Source organism: Bombyx mandarina, chromosome 25 (genome assembly GCF_030267445.1).
Source record: "Bombyx mandarina strain Sakado chromosome 25, ASM3026744v2".
NCBI lineage: Eukaryota > Metazoa > Arthropoda > Insecta > Lepidoptera > Bombycidae > Bombyx > Bombyx mandarina.
In genome coordinates, this window is record NC_143231.1 from 1,059,281 (window position 1) to 1,083,882 (window position 24,602).

General features: G+C 38.7%; 1 protein-coding gene across 5 annotated transcripts; it reads left to right on the forward strand.

The window, feature by feature from the left end:
• Positions 1-244: 244 nt before the first annotated feature.
• On the forward strand, positions 245-24,174 carry Acf (ATP-dependent chromatin assembly factor large subunit). Of its 5 annotated transcripts, none has more exons than XM_089738305.1 (26): positions 245-614; positions 814-1,143; positions 2,306-2,504; positions 3,442-3,679; positions 3,918-4,120; positions 4,340-4,625; positions 5,171-5,312; positions 5,959-6,128; positions 6,667-6,791; positions 6,994-7,228; positions 7,528-7,704; positions 8,109-8,275; positions 8,623-8,805; positions 9,069-9,239; positions 11,048-11,180; positions 11,449-11,649; positions 12,147-12,403; positions 12,898-12,912; positions 13,120-13,235; positions 13,980-14,176; positions 14,787-14,873; positions 17,370-17,496; positions 17,960-18,036; positions 18,367-18,470; positions 18,992-19,155; positions 19,848-24,174. In XM_089738305.1, exons 1-26 carry the CDS (start codon positions 502-504, stop codon positions 20,023-20,025), a joined length of 4,395 nt encoding a protein of 1,464 aa, XP_089594431.1. In that variant the 5' UTR covers positions 245-501; the 3' UTR covers positions 20,026-24,174. The 5 variants fall into 5 exon arrangements, with proteins under 5 accessions (XP_089594431.1, XP_089594432.1, XP_089594434.1 ...); XM_089738306.1 differs by having other exon boundaries at positions 3,921-4,120; XM_089738308.1 differs by lacking the exon at positions 14,787-14,873.
• The last annotated feature ends 428 nt before the right edge of the window (positions 24,175-24,602 follow it).

A 24,602-nucleotide genomic window follows, 5' to 3' on the forward strand; every position in this document is an offset into this window, starting at 1 on the left:
TATACGTTTTCTGTCCGACGACTTCAAATTCTCTTTATGACTTTCTTTCCTATCTGACTTTACCACCAGTAATAGAGCACTTTGCTGTTTAAAACGGGCTTTTAAGCATCTGAATGGATCTGAACGTAAATACTAAAACCCGGTTTGAAGTGCGATTCTTTTTTAAATAAAAGCTGCCATAAATAAAAAAAACTTAAAACTTTAAAAACTAAAAAATCTACTAACTACATTGTACTTAGTTTCTACTGTAACCCCGTTCATATGTTTCTTCTGGCGTAAAAAGAAGCGCCGCAGCGCGCCGTTTTTTGGCTTGTCAACCGAAACCACGCAACATTTTTCTCTCGGATTTAATATTGAAAACAGTTACCTTTTTCTTCAGTGCTAATTAATATTAGATCGGTATAGATGTGCCGCATAAAGTTTAGCTATAAAGAGGATAAGTGCTACTGTAAAACAGTGTGAGAATCGTGTTTCCTCAGTGGTGACCCGCGAACTCACAACATGCCTCTGTTGAAAAGAAAAGCCTTCGAGAAATCGACGGCCTCAGAGTACCTCCGAGACGACGATGAGGTTTTCCACTGCGAGATCACCGACGAAATATTCAAAGACTATGAGTGAGTATCGAACTGCTTATATGAATTCGCCGATTTTTTTGCATATTTTGCGTGTTTAACCAAAGTTATCTATCTTAATAGACCGTTGGCATTGTCAGCGCACACGACTCGCGGAACTAAGCGAGCGTGACACAATATTTTTGCTATTTCTGTCATTCGCGTCATATTTTTACGGTATTTTTTTTAATAATCTTTTCAGGGAGTACTGCGAGCGTATTATACTCGTTAACTCGATGGTTTGGACATGTGAGATGACTGGCAAGAACAACTTGACTTATTCGGAAGCTTTGGCCTCTGAGAAAGCTGCCAGGAACCAATTGAAAGATTTCCCAATGGAGCTCCGTATACCAATATTGTACCTGGCAGCCAGGACTAATAGGTGCTCCTTTGCGGAAATGTCTGAGGATGTTTTCAATTTTGTGAGGGACAGATATTTTGTGGGAGAGACTATAGAGGCTTGCCTGGAGGGAGATCACTGGACAGAGGCTCACATCCTGTCAGTGACCGCACAAAAGCAGCATCCCGACAGGTGAGTGCTATAATACCTTTAATCATTACCAATAGAATATTATTATAATTTTTTTTTATTCCTTAGATGGGTGGACGAGCTCAGCTTCCCCTAAGAGCCCATAGACATCTACAGCGTAAATGCGCCACCCACCTTGAGATATAAGTTCTAAGGTATGGTTACAACGGCTGCCCCACCCTTCAAACCGAAATGCATTATTGCTTCACAGCAGAAATAGGCAGGACGGTGGTACCTTCCCATGCGGACATCCTACCACCACTAAAAAATATCATTCTTATAATTAACAATAATAATAAATAATAATTAACAATATTCTGCTAGGACTACAAATTAAAGAGGACAGTGAAAACATGTCTCCAAAACAATTGGCATCAAGCAATAAATGTTTCTAATCATATTATCCTCTACCAGAAAATAAATTTCAAAACTGATTACTGATATTGAGTTATAATATTGTTTGAATTCATCTGCTTAATAAGCAATTAAATTTAATATTACATTATGTAATTAATTCTTAATATTCTTTTATGTTAATTGTTGTTCTTATGTACTTTATTTTGAAATTAAAAATAAGATACATAAACAAAATGAGGAAATTAAAGAGGGTTGTAGGAGGTTCTTAAAATATTAAAAGCCATGTAAAATCAGCAAAATGATGAAGAAAGAATGTGGTACATATTTTATGTAAAAATAAATGAGCCTATTTAGTTTCAAAATGATGATGTCCATGGACATCACCGAAAGCAGTAGCTATGAACACAAACATATACTTATTCACTAATGTAAATAAATTACTAAATGCTGTTGTGAAACTGGAAAACTGAAATCATTGCAGAACTTCTTTTTGGCATTGGTGGTAACAACTTACCATTAGATAGGGCTTATGATGTCTGCCTTCAAATAGCAATAGAACACAGCTTGTCACATTTCTAAAATACAAGCTCATGATTACCTATAATTTAAATTATAAAATCTCAAGGATTAAATAATTTGAAAAGATGGAATAATTAACCTTATAATAAAATTCAATGTCATAGATAATTCATAATACAGATTTCAATTAAAAATTGAAAAAAAGTGGCTGATGAATGTATGAGCAAACAAGTACATGTGCTAGATACAAATCTCTTTTTGTAAAAAATTTAATTGTAATTGTCGACAGCAAAGCAATCCTTTCCGCTGCATCATATGTCTATGAAGTGGAACAATATACTGATGCTACCCCTTCAACAATGGGCCAGATTGGCACAGCACCGTTCGACCGTGTCCGGCGTCGTAAAGGCATCTACTCCAGAGATAAGAACAGGCTCTTCCTCAAACAATTTGTAGAGCACGGCCCTGGAGGTGTTATATGTATAAAAGTAAGTTGACTAATTAATGAGGCATCCTTAATATGAATTAGTATAATAATAATAAGAACTGGGAACAAATCACGCACAGTCATCCGGCTCCAGTTTAGAATACCTTGTGTTATGGGTACCAGAGGCTGATAAACATTCTTACATATGTTTAAATATATACATATGTATACATTCAGACAAAGAGCAAACAAACCTGTTGATCCCACAATGATTTCCCTATGTGGGAATCAAACCCACGGCCCTATACACAACAGTCAGGACTACTAACTGCTACACCAACAACTCAGTCAGTATGTTATTTGTGAATTGATTCCAAATTGTTTAATAAACAATTCTTATAAATTCGGGCTGTGAAACGGGTGTACACGGGTGTACCGGAGGGACGCCGCCCCGTAGGGAGGCCCAAGTACCGCTGGTGTGACGCTGTGGAAGGAAATTTACGGGAGCTCCAAGTGTCGGACTGGCAAGGTGTTGCGCAGCGCCGGGATGAATGGCAAAGTTTATTGTCGGAGGCCAAGACCCACTTCGGGGTCATAGCGCCAGCTCAGTAGTAGTATAACAATTTTCAAGTAAATATTTTTGCTTTAATAGTAATGATAAAAGTGCTATACTTTTATAGGAGACCGAATTAACAATAACATTTAATAGTATTTACATTACATAGCTTATGCTATGTGTGTGTGCTTATGTACACTATATATGTTATCATAATACATATAGGGAGCTGACAGTGTAAATAAAAAATCCAATTCTAAAATTCTATTGCATAATGATCATCTACACCTTTAAACTGAAATACATGGTAGCTTTATGACAGAAATTGCCAGAATTATAGTACTTAATTGTACAAAATATGCCCTACTACCCAATCCTACTCTGTTAATGTAACCGCAATTATTATATCTTTTTTTTAAATATAACTGGTATGCTGTTTCAGAAATCAGCCCTGAATGAGTACAACATCAGCAAAGTTAGTTTCAGTCAGATATTTACTGGGAATCCGCCTGAGTTTGAATCCTCAAAAAAACTCCTCAAATCTCCAGCAGCAACTAAAGTTCAGCACAAGCCTGCATCTGCTACGAAACTGAATAAATCACTCAAAAAACCAAGCCCTGATAAAAAAGGAAGACAAGAATCTATGGATAAATTTTTGAAAAAGACTGATAAAACTGAAGGTACTTTGTACAATTGTGTCTATTGTTTGTCTGATGACCGAAATTCCATCAAAATACCTTATTTATATTTTCTTATTGTCTTTGTTTACAAATATAGATATTTGAGTGAAATAAGTGAATGCTTAACATCAATTAATGTACTCTTTAACTACCTCATTATGACAATCAAAAGAGTTCTAATCTGAAATATTTAATAGGGAATATGGTTACCAATTTAATTTCACTATATATTCTCCAGCAGCAAAACCCAAAATGCCAGTTGATCCTGCTGCAAAGAAAAGTGCTCAAGAGCTTGCAGAGAAAATGCGCAGAGCTGAAGATCAGATGCGACAGCGTAAAGAAGAAGAAAAAGCCAAGAAGAAGGAGAAGAATGCAAGGCTTCAAGCATATCTTAAAGAATGGCAGAAAGTGAAAGATGATTTGGACCTTGAGGACCATAAGGTAATGAAAGTTGTTATGTGAATTGAGTCAATTATAATGGAAAGAATCAAATTGAAGGTACATCTATTGAAAATATGCAAACATCTCTCGTTTCAATACATCTTTGGTCATTGCTCATTTGTTTTTCGAATTTCCTGCCCCCTTCTTAATCACAACACAACAAAGCCTCATCCCAATTCCTACTGGGATAATTATTAAATAATAACACTATTATTTCAGATGATACCAAAAGGCACTCCAATAGATATTGAAGGAATATCTCAAAGTCATATAGGAGACTTCCTCTCAGTTCTTGAGTTTGTGCACTTATACTCTAATATCTTAAAATCGAAAGACTTCTTACATGGAGCACTTGATATAGAAACATTACGGAAGGCCTTAACAATGAAAGAGCACTCTGGAGTCTTCTGTGATATAATCCAGATGTTTTTGACTACAATATTTGGACTTCAAGAAGATGAGGCTGAAGATTATAATGAGAATGGTGGAATACACCTTTCCAATGGTGAGATTTTTAAATAATATATTCCACTTGTAGAATTGTAGTTTTCTACATAAGTTGTATCTACTTTTAGCACTTGAGTATATATTGATTGCAGAAAGTAGAGTATATGTAAAAAAATATGGGTACTTGGGAAAAATAAATAAAACATACTACATGTCACAAAATCTCCAATAGTAATAAAATGTCGCTCCATAAACAAGACGCTGGCGTAAGTAGAAACATTACACGTGTATAAAAAAATTGTAATCTACAGAAAAAAGTATTACTAATAAAGAGCATATTTTATTCTATCATTTTACAATTTATCTGTTCATACTAGAAGTTTTTACTGATAGTTTTTTTATTGTTTTTATTTACATATTTATTTATTAGGCACACAATACACATCACAAGCTAAAAAGATACATAAAAAACACAAGTAAAAAGAAACAAAATCTGGCTTGCAACATAATTGCACATGTGCATATGACTAAGCAAGACAAAAAGTATAAAAAAGTTGTACTTGAACCATTTAGGATTAATTGATTAATTTGTTTGAATTGCAGAGGATAAGGAAGCGTTCCCGGATGTGGGCGTCGCAAAAGCCGTAGAGCTCGCCACTAAAGCAAGCAAATGGTCTCAAACTTACCTCGGGACTCCGCTCAGCAAACTTCCCATGGATGCGTTGACTGTCAGTGAGATACTGAGGTATGAAAGCTTTAAGAATACTTAAAATAAGGTGCTCAACAATATATCTAGCTTTTTACCATCCTGCATGCAGGCAAATTTCAATCTAATACGAGTTACTGTATGCGCGTGAGTTCATGTCCATCGAGGCCAGAGGCGACACGCGGGGGACAGCTCACCCCACCTTCGCCCGCCTCTCCGCATTTGTCTGACGTCGAGTGTTGTCCTTGACGGTTGTGACGTGCGCTTATCGATATCGAAAATTTACGCTAACGTTATTGTGTTATTTAACCATGATTACTCCGCTTTCAACAAGTTCAGATAGAAAAAAAACAAAAAAATATCTTTCTCTATTAGAAATAAACAAGTAATTACTTATCACATTTATTTTATTTTATAAATTGCAAAATTACCTTAAGTTACGTTAAACCAAACTGACAGCTGTTGGCTAAATCGGTAGTTATTATCGACATTATCATAACTAACTAGGTCACAGCACTACCGCATTCCTCATGATGGACATGAACTCGCGCGCCTACTGTACATTTTCACTTCATTTGTTCATAATGAAAGAGAATCGATCGAATTTTTATTTATAAAATTGACATAAATGATGAAACAAGGACACTTGAAGCTGCATTGTTGAGCTCGTGTGACGATGTGTCAGGCTGCACCTGCTGTCGTCGGGCGCGGCGGGCACGGCGCGGGGCGCGGCGTGGCGCGCGTCGCAGCGCGGCGGCTACTCCTCGCTCGACGACCCCGGCCTGCGACTGCGCCGGCGCGCGCCACAGCTGCTCGTGCGCCTCGCCAAGTACCACGTGGCTGAGCTCGGACTAGGTAACTATATGTAGCTTTCACTGCACCGATTTTGTGCGTGGCAGTTGTGAAACCAGTATACTGGTGTTTTTTTTTCTACCTAGTTGAGAGCCTTGAGAGGCTATTTCAGCGTAACCCTAATTAGTTGGTGAGCTCACGGGGCTCAAACCTGACGACGTCGCTAACTCGAACCTTAGCACGAGCCGTGCTTCGCAGAATCTACCACCGGATCGAAAACGCGACCCACTGAGAAGATCCGGCGAGAAACTCAGTGGGCTGTGTCTGAGTGTTAATTTACTCGTCGAACCCTTCGTCGCAGACGACGGGTTCGACGAGAACGATGACCGGGGTGATGTAGTGGTGGAAGAGCGTATTGTAAGCCCGCCCTGAAAGCTACTATCACCCTCCCTATTACAGCCACAAAGTAATAATGCGTTCCGATTTGAATGGTACTATGGTGTACTGTCTACATGACTATAGTAGAACTAGGTGGGGGCGGTATTCACATTGCGATAAAAAAAAACGATAATAAAAAAACATGGATTGATCTTGTTTTCAGATGACAAATTCGAAATACTCCAGTGCTTGATGAACCAAATACTGACTTACGCGACCGTCCGTGATGTCATTGAGGAAAAACTCGAGGAACACAAGAATTCTAAGCAAGCTTTGAGACTTTTACAGGTATAATGAAACATTTTTTTTCTGTAAATCTAAATAAAAACATGCCCATACTAGTACTAAATTGAACATTTTCATTTTATCTTTTCCACGGCCATATCTATTTTCCAAACCGGTATAAGTCTAACGATAACAAATGTTGGTTATAATTGTTCATAAGTTGTTATAGAGTTGGGCCACTGAATGCATCATCCTTCTCCCTCAGATAAACGAAAGGAAACGCGAAGCGCAACTGCTCGCGTCGAAACAAGATCTTAAGAAAGAAGCTGCAGCTAAAAAAGAGGAGAACAAGCTCTCTGGCGAAAAAGCTCGAGCTATAGACGAACAGCTTAAAGTCGACACAGAGAAGTTGAACAAAGAAAACGACGAGAAAAAGAAAGAGTACGAAAAGAAATTAAAAGAACTGCAAATCGGATTGTTCGACTATTCTTCTTATCTTGGTTAGTTGAGTCAATTACAGAACTTATGATCTAAATTGAGATTCAAAATAAACGAAATAATTGTAAATCATCTTTTATAGTATGAGGTAGCGCCCTCTGTGAATTGATATTTTAACTTCACGTATAATATGATCTATCTCATTCTCTCGCCGGCTGAATCCTATACATGTCTCTATGGACTTATTTTTTCGTTTCATCGAGTTTGAAATCACAACGATTCTAAAGAAGTTTCACTTCAAAAACTCCACTTGAACATGCTGAAAAGAAAATTTATTTGAGAACTTAACTATTTTCCGCAGGCATGGATCGCGCTTACCGTCGCTACTGGCTCAACCAGGCCGTGGCCGGGCTGTTCGTGGAGGCGGGCACCGAGCCGCGCGGGCCGTGCCGCGACAAGCCGCTGCCTTCCGCTCCTGAGCACGGAGAGGACACCCTCACCTATGTCACTAGATTGTTTGAAACCGAAAAGGAAAAAGGTATGAAATCCACGCAGTGAGTGTCATTACTGTTTCATAGAAAGCTATGTATCATACACAGCCACGGGAATTCCTAGTCATAAGTAAGGAATAAAACTTTTAATATTTATTATGTTGGGCATATACATAAATGTCTAAAAATAATGAAGTAGACACATTTACATAACTAAAATTAAAATACTACAACCGTGACTAATAATTGGAAATTTAATATCAGAGACCTCAACTTAAGCTTAGCTTAATTTGTATCAATAATTTTTTTAATGCATTTAACATTAAACTAAATTCGTTGCAACCTGTTTGCATAAGAATAATGTTATTTAAACAATTAAATGTTTTCTATTTCTGACATGAGTTTAAGTTATTGTTGATGTCTCTTACAGTTGTAAAAATATTCTTTTCAGCGAGTAGTGATAAAGAAAATGATTCGGCAGCAAATTCACGGGGAAATTCCCCAAAGAAACCGCTCACGAACATTAACGGCTTAACACACAGGAACGGGTTCGATGATATCACACAACAGCTATTGATCTGCAGCGGAGATCTTTCTAATTGCAAGGTGCATGGAAAGGTGAGTCTTACAGCACTTATACTAGAAACGACAACACAAATTTCGCAGAAGTTATTTGTAAATTCAGGTTTACAAATTTATAATATAGTCTACATAATAGTTAATATACCGTTTTACATAAAGGGAACATAATATGGAAAATCATAAAAAGTGTTAGAAATGGCTACAAAAACTAGATTCCTATGTAATCTGAAAAAGGAATAGGGTTCTATAATAGACATTTGTTTCAGTAGACTTAAATTTAAAATTACAATCCATTACTTAATAAACAAGATTTGAACTTATCATTACAAGTAACCGATATGAACAAATCACTAAATAGTATATATAACACAATTAATTATCAGGTCGACCGGCCCCAATGGTGGGTCTACCACACAGAGGAACAGATAGAAGCATTGATCCAGTCTCTAAACAAGCGCGGTATTAGGGAAAGTGAGCTCCGACAGAGCCTGGAGTTGGACAAGGACAACATCATTCAGTACCTGAGGAAATGTCCTGTTAAGTACCTCAACGGATCTGCTGCTAGTGTGAGTTGTTATACTTACTATCGATATATGAACGAGCCAGGTGTAACTCAACTAAAGAACACTACAGGGCATTATATGCTATTAGAACCTATGAATCAAATGTTGATGATTAGTTACGTGATAAAGATAGTAGATCCTGTGAATTCTCATCACCACTGTAAGGTTTACCGAGTGAAAAGAAAAAAAAAACAAAGACATAGAAACAGAAGGGCTGGTATTATTATATTTAGAATATAACAGCTAACAAATGTGCGTTCCCGCAGTCTCCCCCTCCCCCCGCGCCGCACTACACGCGCCGCCGCCCCCCGCCCCCCTCGCTCACCGTGCCGCGCGACTCCTCGCTGGCCGAGGCCGTGGAGCTGGTACTTCGCGACTATATCCTCGATCTGGAGGAGAAGATTCACTACGGATGCCTTGGAGCCCTTAAAGTTAAGGTGGGTGTTGTCTTTAATATTTACCTGGCCAGTCCTGATTACGGTCCCCAATTCCAAGGAATTAGGAAGGGAAACTAATGTGAAGAAAGGTATTTCATATTGTTGACTCTTACTGCATATTAAATGAACTTGAATATGGTCGAATTTTGACCACTTCTCCTCTTTGCTTATTAGTGTTTTTTTTTTATTGCTTAGATAGGTGGACGAGCTCACAGCCCATCTGGTGCTAAGCGGTTACTGGAGCCCATAGACATCTACAATGTAAATGCGCCACCCACCCTGAGATACAAGTTCTAAGGTCTTAAGCATAGTCACAACGGCTGCCCCACCCTTCAAACCGAAACGCATTACTGCTTCACGACAGAAATAGGCAGGGTGGTGGTAACTGCCCGCACGGACTCACAAGATGTCCTACCACCAGTAATAAATAAGATTATTTTATTCAAATTCAAATTCAATTCAAAATCATTTATTTCAACTTGGATGTCATCAAAAACACACTTGTTGAATGTCAAAATGTAAAAGAAAATGTTAACTCTACCACCGGTTCCAAAAAAAGCCACAGTCCTGAGAAGAACCGGCGAAACAAACTCAGCGGGCTTTTTTTTTTTTTTTTGTATTTTCTCAACTATTTTCTTTTTTTTTTAAACAAGAAAACATATTTACAGTATACAAAAAAACAAGTCAAAAAAATACAATTCAAATAAATAATAATAATAATGAAAAATGAAAAGGCCAGGAGCGAACGCCTCATTCCCACGTAGTGCCATCTAGTAAAAAATCCTTAACTTTATAATATGCCTTGTTGCACAAACGTTCCTTGACAGTTTTCTTAAATCTATGAACAGGTAGTAGTTGAACGTTTTGTGGGATCTTGTTGAAAAGCTGTACACCCAGCCCCCTGAAAGAGTTGCTTATTTTCTTAATTCGAGCCGCCGGCAACGCAAGCCTATGTTTGTTCCTAGTGTTCACATTATGCAAATCGCAGACTCTGGGGAATTCTACAATGTTTTTACGCACGTACAATAAATTTTCAAAAATGTATTGGGACGCTAAAGTTAGAATTTTGATTTCCTTAAACTTGTCCCTCAAGGATTCCCTCGGGTGCATATTATAAATAGCACGAATAGCCCTCTTCTGCAGGATGAAAATCGTTTCGACATCGGCAGCATTGCCCCATAGCAAAATGCCATAGGACATAACACTATGAAAATAACTGAAATAAACTAGACGTGCCGTATCTTCATCAGTATACGTTCGTATTTTTTTTACCGCAAACGCTGCAGAACTAAGTCTATTCGCTAACTTGCATATGTGAGGACCCCACTGCAGCCTGGAATCAACTGTTATACCAAGAAAAACTGTCGAATCAACAAGCTCCAGTGTCTCTCCACTTACAATGATATTAGTGTCTACTTGTCTAACATTAGGTGTGGTAAATTTTATACATTTTGTTTTTTTGTTATTTAATAACAGATTATTAACACTAAACCAATGTACCACGCGCGAGATAGCATCATTCACATCGTCATAATCTTCCAATTGTCGTTTAATTTTAAACAATAAGGATGTATCATCAGCGAATAATACGACCTCGTGACGGGTGTCAATAAACTTTGGTAAATCATTGATATACACAAGAAATAAGAAGGGACCCAATATGGAACCCTGAGGAACACCCATATTAAGTAAGACACCGGAAGATCTCTTTCCTTTAACGTCTACCTTTTGGATTCTTCCGGTTCTTATGATCCTTGAACCCTAATTGTATTAATCGGTGTTAACTAATCACTTGCTAATACAAACAGGACCGCGAGGCGTGGCGCGGGACGATAATGCTGCGCGGGTACGACAAACAAGCCGACTACCTGACCTGGGGCCCCAACCAAATGTACAGAGATGACTATCACCAGCCCAACGGCGTTCTGAATATTCCTCAAGGTATATACTTGTGTTATCTTTGGGTCTCTAACTCAAAAGGTAAAATTATCGGAACAATAATTAAAAAATTAATCCTACACAAGGTTGCATTGCTAAATACATTCTATATTAAGCCAATATTTTAAATAGACAAAAGAAAATAATTTACGTGACATCACTTTACTGCCAGCAAGCCTGGTCAGTCAAAGAAAATCCGTCATTTTGGAATAGTTTTATTATATTCTTAATAATACACATTTTAATTTCGTATTCATTTTAATTTCAATAGATCTTGACGAAACAGAGCTAGAGTCGATACCGGTGAACAAATACCGCGACCCCGGCTACTACCTCGAGGCCGCCAGGGTGAACGGAGTCAAGGTAGAGGGCGACGAGCTGAAGGCGAGGCGTGACGTCATCCGAGGGCTCGCCTGCGCCCTGCTGCAGGTCTCCCAGGCCATACACGCCAAATACTTGAAACGGCCTCTGGGTTAGTGCGGGCTATCATTATAATAATATGTGTTGTGGACTGACGAAAATAGTCGGATCAATTATAATAGATAAGAACAACAACACCAATTTTCACTATTACCGATTTTTTTATTGGTGGTAGGACCTTTTGTGAGTCCGCACGGTTACGTACCACCACTCTGCCTATTTCTGCCGTGAAGCAGTAATGTGTTTCGGTTTGAAGGTTGGGGCAGCCGTTGTAACTTGTACTATACTAACTTGTACTGTAATACTTGAGACCTTAGAATTTATATCTCAAGGTGGGTGGCGCATTTCAGTTATAGATGTTTATGGGTTCCAGTAACCACCTAACAGCAGGTGGGCTGTGACCTCGTCCACCCATCTAAGCAATAAAAAAAATATACCTATTTGGTACATTGCCTCGTTTTCTATAGGGAAGTGATCTTAGGAGTAATTTAGGTGATTCCTTCGTCTCGTGTCTGCGCCGCGTCTGTATCGTTCTGGTTGGTTGTGCAGGGTGGGACGAGAAGGGGCGGGCGCGCAGCACGGAGGCGGGCGCGCTGGCCCGCTGGCAGGTGTCGCTGCTGGAGTGCGGCAGCGCGGCGGGCGCGCGGCTGCACGCGGCGGCGCTGCACGCGTCCGTGTGCTGGCGCGCGTCCGTGCTGCGCGCCGCCTGCCGCCTGTGCCGCCGCCGCGCCGACCCGCACGCCATGCTGCTGTGCGACGCCTGCAACGCGGGCCACCACCTCTACTGCCTCACGCCGCCGCTGCAGGTACAAGCGATTGAGAGGTGTCAAGGGACACCCGGATGGAACGAAGTTCCTTTCAATTAATTAGTGAAGGAGTTGTAATAAAAAAATAGTTTTTTTAAGTTATAATAATATGTTGCATGTAAAAAAAAAACTGTATACACTCAACAAAAATAATCGTCTAGACGCCACACTGCTGGACCACATAATGCAACAGACGAAGCGAAAAATAAAATAACTAGCTTGCTTTCTATGAGAGAGAGAGACAGACAGAGAAACACGCGCACGCCGCACGGCTTACAACTGTAGCAAAAAGTGTAATTACAACTTTTGGGCTTAATTTTTTTCCCCCCTTTCGCAACGCGCGATAAGGAACTTCGTTCTAATAAAAAAGAACATTTCGAAACAATTCGAAAATCAACATGTAACATTATGAAATAGTGATAATAATCTCATAGAGGCAATTTTCAAAGTGATTTATTAAATCAGCATATCCATTTCTTTCATGCAAACAAAAGCCTGGCGAACTTAAGGTAAAATCGCACGTCTGCACGAGCGGATACTAAATATCTAATAATTACACTATTCATTTATTAATGATGAGCTAACAATCTCGTATGTCCACAATTTTAAATACGTCTTCTGAATATTTTAACTTGTAACTTTGTCAACATTAAAATCCACCATTATATAAAAATAAGTACCGTTTACATAATTTTCAATATGATTTAAAAATGCAGAAAGTACCGGAAGGCGATTGGTTCTGCGATCAGTGCAAGCCGAAAGAACATAAACGGTCACCCAGGAAGAAGAGGAAACTGTACTCCGATGAGGACGTCGAAGAACCACCGAACAGGCAAGTCATTGAACTTGTTTATAATAGTTGGTTACCACAGCGCATAGCATTACTTTGCCAGCTTCAAATCAGAATGCACCACTGCCGTGTAAGCTTGCAATACACCTTACCAACAGTAAAAGTCGGTTGACGATCGCAGTGCGTTTGTATAACGCGCCGCCGATTCTCTGGCTCTCTCCCTTTGAACTAAGGACTGCCAAGACACGCAAAGCAAGACACAGGGATACTATTCTAGGCCGACACCACACCGCCAAAGTTCGTTTATATCCATGTAAACGGGCACACCTTTTTATCTCTCTACTTTGTATTTGTTGTATAAACAAGATTTGTTGAAATTAATTTGAATACCAGAAAACTAAGCCGAGTACAGGAAGGGGAAGGTGCTCACTAAAAGCTTGTTATCTTGATATTGTGGTCTTCTGTCCCCGGGGCACTGTTCTGGATTGCTGGAGTTTAAGGTACATACATGGACACAACAACGCACAAGTTGAATAGTAAAGTTCTTGCGAAAACAATATTTTTGAATTAAATAGTTTTTTTACTATTGCGCGCGTGGTGCGTAGCGTCGAATCTTCACAAAGCCGATAGATGGCGTGGATCAGGAAAAGGGGGTTTTTAGTCGATTCCCTAACAGTATTTATCTTCTGTACTCTCATAACACAGGAGAAAATTATATAAAGGGGTAACCAGCTAACTTTAAAATAGTGTAAAGTTGCAAGTGATTGATTGGCAATGTTATGACAGCGAAGCGGAGGCGGAGGAGTGTGAGGATGAGGAGGGCGGCATCGACGCGGGCGTGTGCGCGGCGTGCGGCAGCGGCGGGCGCCTGCGGGCCACGTGCCGCGCCTGCGCCGCCGCCTTCCACGCCGAGTGCGCCGAGCCGCGCCCCCCGCCCGGCGCCGCGCGCTGGCTCTGCGCCGCCTGCCTCGCGCCCACCAGAGGTCTCTAACCTAACCTTTATGTGTACATACACGAATTCGAGGGTAGCTAACTACGTGTCAACTACTAAACTCTATCTATATTTTGAGTTCAATTCTTAAAAGAATCTTCATATACATGTGGTTGAATAGATAGAACCAAACGAAATCTGAAATAGGCACTATGAAATATTAAAAATATATATTCTTTTGTCAAGAAATGTTTTCACTATAATTTCCAGACGCCCCAGACTAGACAATAGGTAGGTCTTGAGGTACCAACTATTAGGGTTACCAACGTCTATATAAAAAAATTGACAACACAGATGCATACATATATATACTAAATAACAAAAATTATCGATCTAGGGGCTGTAAAACAGTAGAATTTGGTATCGACGTATGATTATTATGAAAAAAATCTTTTGACAATCCAAATAAAGATTACAATAACGTTTTAACCCTTGTATTCTATAAATTACATTCGAATTCGCTGTAGAAAATGGTTGTTAAAATTATGGTTAGGATAATTGATATTTAAGTTTAGACGTGTATATTGAAACGCCACAGTTAGCGACATGTAGAGTCAGCGAAACAAAAACATAATTGTAAAATGATAATTTCGATGTTGAAGCGATGTCGAGCGTCCGGCGCTGCGCTGCCACCGCGTTGTCCAACATCCACCAGTACACGAGGGCGCTGCACGCGAGCCCCTCCTCCGGTGCGTTACTGCCCCCCTCCCACCACCCCCTGGCACACACTGTCCCTCCTCCCAACGTCCCCCGGCACACCCTGTCCCCCCTCCCAACGCCCCCGGCACACACTGTCCCCCGGCACACTGTCCCCCCTCCCAACGCCCTCCGGCACACATTGTCCCCCCTCCCAACGCCCCCGGCATACATCATCTTAGTGATTATGGGAGTGCTCTGTGTACTGCGCACTAGTAAACGTGCTTCTAGAATAGAATGGCTAGTGATATGGGACCATTTAATTACTAAGCAATGGCGGGAGGACCACAATTTTTGTTTCGTTTCTGTCCGTGATCTGATAATGATAATACAATGTGATTGTACGGGAATCATTGCGAGTCCTTCATCAGTGTAAACACAATTATCAATAAATTAATATTTACACTTGAATTCGAACGCCGCTGGCCTTCTGTCCGCTACCGTATGACGTCACAATAATGAAACTGATAGTTTTCTGTCATACAGCCAAGCGGTTAATTAATTTTATGAAAAATGCACGTTCCGTTGAAGCTATATAGCTAGTACGCAGATTTGTACATGGATGCACCCGGAATGTTGACGCTCTATCCTGATGCACTAAGATGATGCAGCACGGGGTCATGCGAGGTTCCCCCAGCCCCCCGCCCGTGGCATGTCCCCTATTCGCCGTCATTGGTGCATTGTTCTTTCATTCATAAATCCTGTTCATATTCTATTGCTTTTCTTTGGTTTGCAACGTTCTTCGCAAAATGTTTACTTTATGCTTGGCAACCCTGTCGCGCAGGCTTTCATTGCGACATGTATCTTTTCTATAAATTTCCCGTTAAACTATAGGAACTGTACGCTCGACGCTGACAGTAGTGGCAGTGCAAGATGCCGACTGCCATCTTGAAATACAGTAAAAGATCCTTATTCGCGCTTCCTTCGGTAGCGTTTTCACTATTCGCGGATTAAAAAAATGCGACCAAATTCCTATATTCGCGACTAAAGATTTCCTTATTCGCGGATCTAATTGTTACATCGGTACGTATGCATTGATAGACATGATTCCAATATAATAATATACTGACTACCTATCTTTTGGAAACGCATCGTCAAATGGATTAATAAAAAAGTAAAATTGACCTTATTACAACTATGCCTAAAGTATATTTTTAAATGCGGACACGTGAGACGGAACGTTTTGTATAAGAGCCGCTTTGCGTGTTTTATTGTTTGATATTTCCATTCGTTACAAAAATTGTGATAGACCATTACCATTCCATATTTACGGTTTATGTATTAGCGGTATATTTACGGAACATGTAGCCCGCGATTAAAGAGCTTTTACTGTAAAAAAAGGTCAAATAATATCTTGTCATTACCCATATCTTCTTTCGTAACCTCGCCTTGTTCATTCCCTGTTTTGTGACTTGAATGTTACTTTGATTCATGGCGAACAACCGTTAATCAGATTGCTTTTAAATTTGAAACTAAACTATTGACATGAAAGCGACACCATTTTATTTTAATTAGTACACAATAACAACTCACATTGTACTGTTAATTTTCGTATAAGAGACATAAAACCTCCTCGAGAAAATTCGGACTGTCTCATCAGTCTACTGTACGACATGAGACTATTATTGAGACATCGACCTCATATCACAAATTGGTATTGTTGTTGTGACTTCTATGCGCTTCTGTAAGCACTGTCCACTTCGTAACTACCTGTAAGTAGGTAATAGAAAATTTTCATTTCCACCCCGAATAAAAATGCTTTAAAGTAATAACAATGTCAGTAGCATGACTGCATGTGATAACGATAGATGTAGAAATCAAACTTCGTACACGCAAATGGATTATTAATTCATTTCCTTAATCACGATTTCCGAACTGATTCTTCTGTTTGTAACCATCAAACCATTGCTCATCTAAATAATTAGATTGCTTGTTAGAAATATGACTTACCTTTCCTCTTTGTCAATTTGTCGAAATTGAGTTTGCTTTTTCCTAATATTGTTCCGTGATCTCATATTAATTACTTATGCCACCTAGTGAGTAGATACCTGACGTACAAACTAATATTTGAGAACAATAAATAGAAAGTTTATAAGGAAGATACAATTCGATCAAAAGCAATCAAGACTAGAAAGCTATTTAATTTGTATTCTGCTTTATAATGATTATATACTACTCACATATAACGAATAACATTATTTTACTACAAAATTGGGACAAAAAAGAGTGGAAGTATAATTTTAAATGTTTTTAAATTTTTGTTTAACAAAGATAATGAATTGTAGGCAATATCCATAAACTAAATATCGTTTAAAAAACAGTATATTGTGTGCCATCTATAAATTTGTTATATAATTGAGAATTTGAGGATAATAAAGTAAAAAAGATACTCAACAAGCAAGGTAGCTGTTTAAAAATTTATAAATATTTATTAAATAAATAAATATATGAACATATATTAAAGTTTGAATTGCTTTTGTCATGTGTAGAGTCAGAAGACAGCGATTACAACACGGCTCTGGTTAAACTGAAGAAGAGGAAACAGCGCCACAGCAACGATGCGGCGCCCCTGCAGAACGGGACCACCCCACCTTCGGGGAAGAAACGCGGCAGGAAGTGAGTATTCATCAGGCCCAGACCCTCGGGCGCTCGGTTTGAAGGTCGGCAGCGAGCTTTGACAAAACTCCTCATTCAGGGGCCCTTAGATGTGCCAAGCCCCCTTGCGTCCGTGAGATTGTCTGTCTTATTGATTAACTTGGATATTTTCTCACTCATGAAAGACCGATGATAATACTATGGTTGGATAATTTTGTTTTTAATTACAAATTATCTTTTTTTATGTTTATGGACAAGTAAATTAATTACCCTCTTTTTGGTTTTGGTCTAGATAGCAGTGCACCCCCCATAGTGCCTCTGTGTAAACAATATTAATCTGCTAAATCAATCTTACCACACGTATCAATTATCACACGTATATTTATTATAAATGAGACTTATTGTGTAAGCGAATTGACATTTCGATGGCTCTCACTGGTCATTGGTAACAGAGCTCTGACGAACTGTATTTGTTCACTTACAGACCAAAACACGAGAAACTGAACATGAGCAACGGGAAAGATAGGAGATCGAAAAATTCCCTCACAAACGGAGTTCATGGTGAGTGCGGGGTGCGGCGCGGGGGTGGTGGAGCCCCCGACACGACTGGACTGTTCTAAGCCGGTGGTTCACCGTTTGCTAAGTTGAATCAGGATACTAGAGTAAACACGTATCATTAATATGTTTCCTTAAAATTTATTTAAAAAACTTTTCTTTAACATCCCACATAAACTTTGAACCTTCTAATTTGGCATAACAAGAGTCGAGTTGTGTAGTAACGTTTATCGGATCAGAACCAGGTTTATGCAACATCATCTTTCGTACTTGAACATGGTGGTGGAGCCGTTCGCGTCTTTTTGACCCCTTACGAGAGTCTCCTTCTGTCCGCAGAGGAGCGTGCGGCGCGCGGGCCTGACGCCGTGCAGCAGCTGCTGCGTGACGTCATCAAGCACAAGGACAGCTGGCCCTTCTACGAGCCCGTCTCCATTGAGGATGTGAGTCAAGCGCCAAGGCACCTTACTCTCTTTTCTGGCCGGAGTTTTAACCTTAAGGTTCCCGCGCACGGGGGGCGCGCCACGTGTAGGACTCGGTGACCGAGGAAGCTAACTCCCCTGCGCTCGCCCGGTCTCCGTCCGAGACAGATTCGGTCGTGCTAGAGGGGACAAATAAAATAAAAAATATATTATTATCTTCTATTTATCGCAAATAATTTAATTTCAAATTGGGGAATGGATAAGTCTTTCACAGCGTCATAGTATAGTGACTTCGCTGGATACGCGCGTCTTATCCTTTAGGCCACGGTGAAATTGTATTGTGCGGTTATAGTTACTTAGATTATTTATTACTTAGATTAGATTTACTTATTATTACTTAGATTAGATTATTTCTAAACTGTTTCGAAGTAACCATTAGCTTAGCATGTATCATACACAGTTCATGACCTACTAATATGAAGTACTCAAAGTTTATTTATAAATCATGAAAACGCTCTGTAACTTTGTTAATTTTATTTCAGGTACCTGATTATCTTGACGTAATCGATCAGCCCATGGACCTCACCACGATCAAAGAGAAGCTGGAGAAGTCCCAATACAGCGCGGACGAGGAGCTGATAGCTGATATAGCGCTAATATTCCATAATTGCTACACTTACAATACCGATACACATCCCGTTGCCAAGTAAGTTGACTCCAACTGCACTCCCACTTAGAATATAGATTATTTAAAATGTTTCTTTGTGATTTGGAGAAGCGAGCAAACTGTATCGCTGTGAAACCCTCAGTGGGGGACCGACTTGGTAATATTGCCATGTTCAGCAACAAAGCTTCATGCTGTTCAAAGCTCATAAGAGAAGGTCACCATACTCAGGAGACACTGTACTCCGTTATGGTACTCTTTAGCTCTTGTGAGTCCGCACAGGTAGGTACCACCACCCTGCCTATTTCTGACGTGAAGCAGTAATGCGTTTCGGTTTGAAGGGTGAGGTGGTCGTTGTAATTATACTGAGACCTTAGAACTCATATCTCAGGTTGGTGGCGGCATTTACGTTTTAGATGTTTATGGGCTCCAGCTTCAAGCGATTTGCATCATCATCATCATCATCAACAGCCCACAGTCGTCCACTGCTGGACATAGGCCTCTCCCAATTCATACCACTGAGCCCGGTCTGCAGCTCTCCTCATCCACTTCTTGCCGACCACCGTTCGGAGGTCATCGCACCACCTAGCCAGGGGGCGTCACACGTTACGTCTTCCGCTGCGCGGTCTCCACTCGAGTACGCGTCTGCTCCAGCGATCGTCAGTCCTACGGCATATATGGCCAGCGATTTGCATATTGATAGTTAATAAAAAAATATAATTTAATTTTTAAAGGGCCGGTGGTCGCCTCGAGAAATTCGTGAACAAGCGGTGCGCCGAGCTCGACCTGCCCTCGCTGCCCGAACTCAGCTTCAGCAAGAGGAAGGAAGCCGAGTCCCAGGAACACTCTGCGGGCCCCTCCTCCGATGACGAGGACGACCTGCCCATAGCCAAGAGAAAGAAGCACAAGTAACACGAACACAAGAGCTATATAAGTGTGTGTGACGTAATCGTGTAAAGTTGTAATAGTGCATTGTGATTAAAGACAAACTGAAATCTGCTCGACGCGTCGGAAGTGTAGTGCTGAATTGCGGACGCGTTGCGACGGCGACGCGATAGCGACCGGAGCGACGGGTCGCGTCTCTATTGCGTCGCTAGACTTCATTCGCTATTTTTTTAGTTCGACTTGTATAATGCGGCTGGTGATTTTATTGTATGTCATTGTAAATACGGTATTAAATTAACGTTTGTGGGAGGGTCCGTAAATGCTTACGTACGACTAGCTTACTGCTCGCTGCAAGTTCAATAATTTTGTTCCTGTCAAGCTCGAAGCAGCTTGTGATTGTCCGTTTCAGTTTCACAATTTTGATCAACATTCGTTTGGTAATATAATATAATTGCATTTATGACTAAAAAACAGTAAGTCAAGCTATTTTACCTATTTTTATGGGTTTTATGATCAAACTACAATCAGTTTAATTCCCATTATTAATAGTTCCTGACCCGTCATTCCTTTAACCAAAGTTTTGGGCTCACCGGTTTGTTGTGACATGCCAGTGCCAGTGTCCCGGACAGTTCCTGATCTGTGCAAACACAGCACCAGTCAACGGTGTTCATAAATAATAGAATCTTGTATATTTGTTTGTCAAGGAGCTTGCACGCTTCGCAGATTTCATACACGTATTTTTATTGAGTCTTAATTATCTTATTTATCCATACTAGATTAGAACGAAAATATAAACATTTGTAACTTATTGACGATATTTTTGATGTGAATGTTTTAAATTTTGTTCTGTTCTCGTGTAAGTTTGGAAAGTATACATAATATTATTAGTCACTCGTAGTAATAATATAAGTTATGTTATGTAAAATTCTTGTGAGAAAGTGTAGGGACGTCAGAAGTTCAACCATTAATAAGTTCATCATTCGAGGCAAGCCATCTCAAAATACTCAGTATTGTGGCTTTCTTATTGCAGCTGTAGACAGATAGTAGGCGAACCACGCGACTGTAAGTGGGCACGCGGTCGGCCCGCCCGGCTGGGCCTCGGGTGCCGTGTCACTTCTGGAAGCTTCACGTATTTCAGAATAACGGCTAAATTCGAGAACTTGATTACATAAGTCACATTAGAACATGTAGATATTACAATACTTATAATAAAATTGAAAATAATATCTTAAGTAAATTAGATTTTTTTGCTCTGTAAAAATTAAATCAATCGTTTTTTTTAATAGACGAATCAGTCTAAAGAGAAGAAAATCTAATTTGAAATAAATTGAAACGCTCTTTCTGTCGGCGGGACAGTAACTGTCTTAACGGCAACCCGAGCTGTCGTCGCCCTCTGCCTGGGGCCCGACTTGCATCACGACTTGCGCAAGCTTTTTTGCTAAAATTGTGACTAGATTCAAGTTGGCAGCAACTTGCGCGTGTTTCTCACACAGCGCGTCCGGTTTTATGTAGTCCGTGTATTATTGTGATAACGAGGGGCCCGCGAGTCCGGTCGTGTGATTGTTAACGAAACCTTGTATTAAATATAAATATATAAATTATGAAACAAAACGATCAAGTGTATTTTTATCGAGTTATTTGATGTTATAATATTGATGTATAATATCGATTAATAAAATTTGTAACGTTTTATAGATTATATGGAACTGTGGTGATTCTGTGCAGTGTATTCAACGTAATAATAATACGAATTCTATATAATATATCGGTACAATAAACTCGATGTACAGAGTACTTGATCGAACGAATACCACCGTCAGTAGTTTGTTAGGCGACGTGTCTGCATTTAGTTTAAAGACACGTTATATTATAGGATATATTGTGAAGTAGTTTAGTAATGACCCAATTTGTTCAAGATACATAGTCCTGACTAAATCTTATTGTATTCTAACACTGATTTTCAAGTAACGGGCAATCAAACAGTCGCAATACGATTTTTTTTTTTATTTGTACAATAGGTTATTTCGTTGTCTCCCAAATTATAAATTAACGTGTAGTCTAACAATCAAAATCAACGGTGTCAATATTAGACAGTGACGTTTGCATCACAACACGACTGTTTGTTTACTGAACTGGAATGTCACAAGGCAGTGATCGGCGTGCTTAGTGCGAGTTTTATAACGTTCTCGATAGCGTAAAAGGTAACCTAGAATTTGTATGCAGTTGGAACAGCGCCCCTAGCGGCAAACTTACGTAAACGTTCCAACTCCATGCAAATTTGAATTAACGTTTACGCTATCGAGAACGTTAAAAAACTCGCACTAAGTACACTGAACCTATATTATTTGTGGTCGCGTGACGAATTCCAAACACCGCCTAAAAATGTAAATAAGTAGTAAATTGAATAATTCATGCAAAAAAACGCGCAAAACAAAAATTCTGAACTTGACAAAACCCAAAGTGAAGAACATCACCACTCTTATTAAAAATGATTCTTAAAAGTGATCCTTTTAGTGACATCATAATTTTATAAAATAATAATCTATCATTGAAATTTATGTCACACATTTTTCATTTCATAATATTATATAAAACTTGAACAAGTCTCTGTGTGTAGCTTTATTTTGCGTATAGCGATCAACTTTCTAGTGATACTGTCCTAATATTAAGTTTGGTTTAGTTGACACGTGACTCGAAGCTCCAAATTGTGTGTAGACCTTACGACCAGCTAGCTCATCGGTTATGTTTTGTTTAACAAATTTTATATTTCTATGCGTTTTTTATTTTATTTTTATTTAAGCTTTTCTAACTCTGTATTTTATTTATTTTGTGTTTTGATCAGGGCAAAGCCGTATTCGCGAAGCTTTTTTTTTTAATAATTTAATCAGTTAAAATACTGCATTTGAAAATTGTCATCACAAATTATTAGTGAGATTTTTAAAAAAATAGTATTTTTTTATGTAACAAAGCATACTAAAGGGTACATTCTTGTGATCGTTTCTGAAGACAGCACGTTCTACGTTGCAATCAGCTCTGCAAGTTTAATTAACAATACTAATACTATACCAGCTACTATATACTATAAATAATATAACAGCATTTTTGGTATTGCGAATTTTATTAAAGCATAATTCTGATATCAGAGCCATAAACTTGTTGCACAAATTATAATCGTGTGTTGTTTTTTATTTTGTTAATTAACATTATGTTTCTTAAAAATAATGACAATTTTTTTCATGCTAGAATTCAATAGGCTGGAACATCATGGATACTTTCAGCATTGGATTTGTAGTGATGGCAACCTTGTCGATATGCCGTTTTTTTTGTAATAAAAAAGATAATATGGAAGAAATTTAAAAATAAGTAGATGCTGAAATAAAAGACGAAATTTTATTGAACTATTTTTTTAACTAATCTATATAAATAAGGTATAGACAATACCTTATTCAGTGTTTACTTTTCATAGTGAAAAAACAACGTGCAACCTTAAGAAATAATCTATTTCATTCTTTTGCAGGTTAAATTCTATAGATCTATGTTCGCTTTCTGTAACTTTTATCAATATTTTAAATAATGGTGCTAACGAAACGTAACTTACAAAAATGCTGTAAAATATGGTTGACAAAAAATTATTTTGACAGTGAATGATGTGTGCCTGTGTTAAGGCGCCCTTTAAATTCTATTAGCTATAGAAATTGTGGTACCCCACAAACACTGTAGCTAGGCCCCAGACACCACGGGCCTAAACATAAATCGTCACTATGATGTCTTTATTAGTATGAAAATTTTGCTACTAAATTTCTTGATCTACACATTGCAATAACTTAAACTCCTAATGCAGAACGCGATATGAACGTATTATTTCAGATAGAATGTGCTTATTTTTAAAATTACGATTTCTATGATTATATTATTCTTAAGTAAAATTTGTTAAAAGTAAATGATAAGTATTGTTTAAAATATCGCATAGACATGCTTTTTGTAAGATTACTAAAAAAATACTCATGAAAAATCTTTTAGTGTGTTTCAATAATTATTAATTGCATTCCGATTTGTGATGGAGCTTTGTAAGTTCTAATTTTTTGTTTATTAGTTTGTGGAATTTGTTTGTCATTGATTATAATATTAATGTAATTAATTTATGTGTTTAGTAAATAAAGCACCCCCAAAACCAAATTTGTTTTATTTGAATAGACAATTGGGAATGTTTAATTTTATTGGAATATTTTCGATCATAATGACAATCTTCAGTAAGAACAAATTCTTCTAAACAATCAGAGTCAAATAATTATAATCTGATTACTTGTAATTTCCGCTTAATTAAGTAAACTTAAGTTTTTTGCATAATTATCTACTTATGCTTGTGATCGACCCAACCTATTGTCCATGTCCCAGTACATGGTAAAGGACATGAACAAAACAACTTCAACCTAACATCTGTCACCCTCAAAGTGAAATACAGTATTTCCCACATTTATTCTTGCAGATATTGAATTCAGGTCCTTTCTTTAGATGGTACTTTCTTTCCTGAGCTCAATCATTTTAGTCACTAAATACATAAAAACCATTAAAAATGAATTCCAGTCAAAGTTTCTTCAAAAAAA

Excerpts from the sequence above, each read along its gene's own strand:
- Acf (XM_089738305.1), top strand. The coding sequence starts at position 502 with ATGCCTCTGTTGAAAAGAAAAGCCTTCGAGAAATCGACGGCCTCAGAG. Across the intron at positions 3,680-3,917 it reads AAAGACTGATAAAACTGAAG|CAGCAAAACCCAAAATGCCA; the intron begins GTACTTTGTACA and ends TATATTCTCCAG. Across the intron at positions 17,497-17,959 it reads GGGAAGAAACGCGGCAGGAA|ACCAAAACACGAGAAACTGA; the intron begins GTGAGTATTCAT and ends GTTCACTTACAG.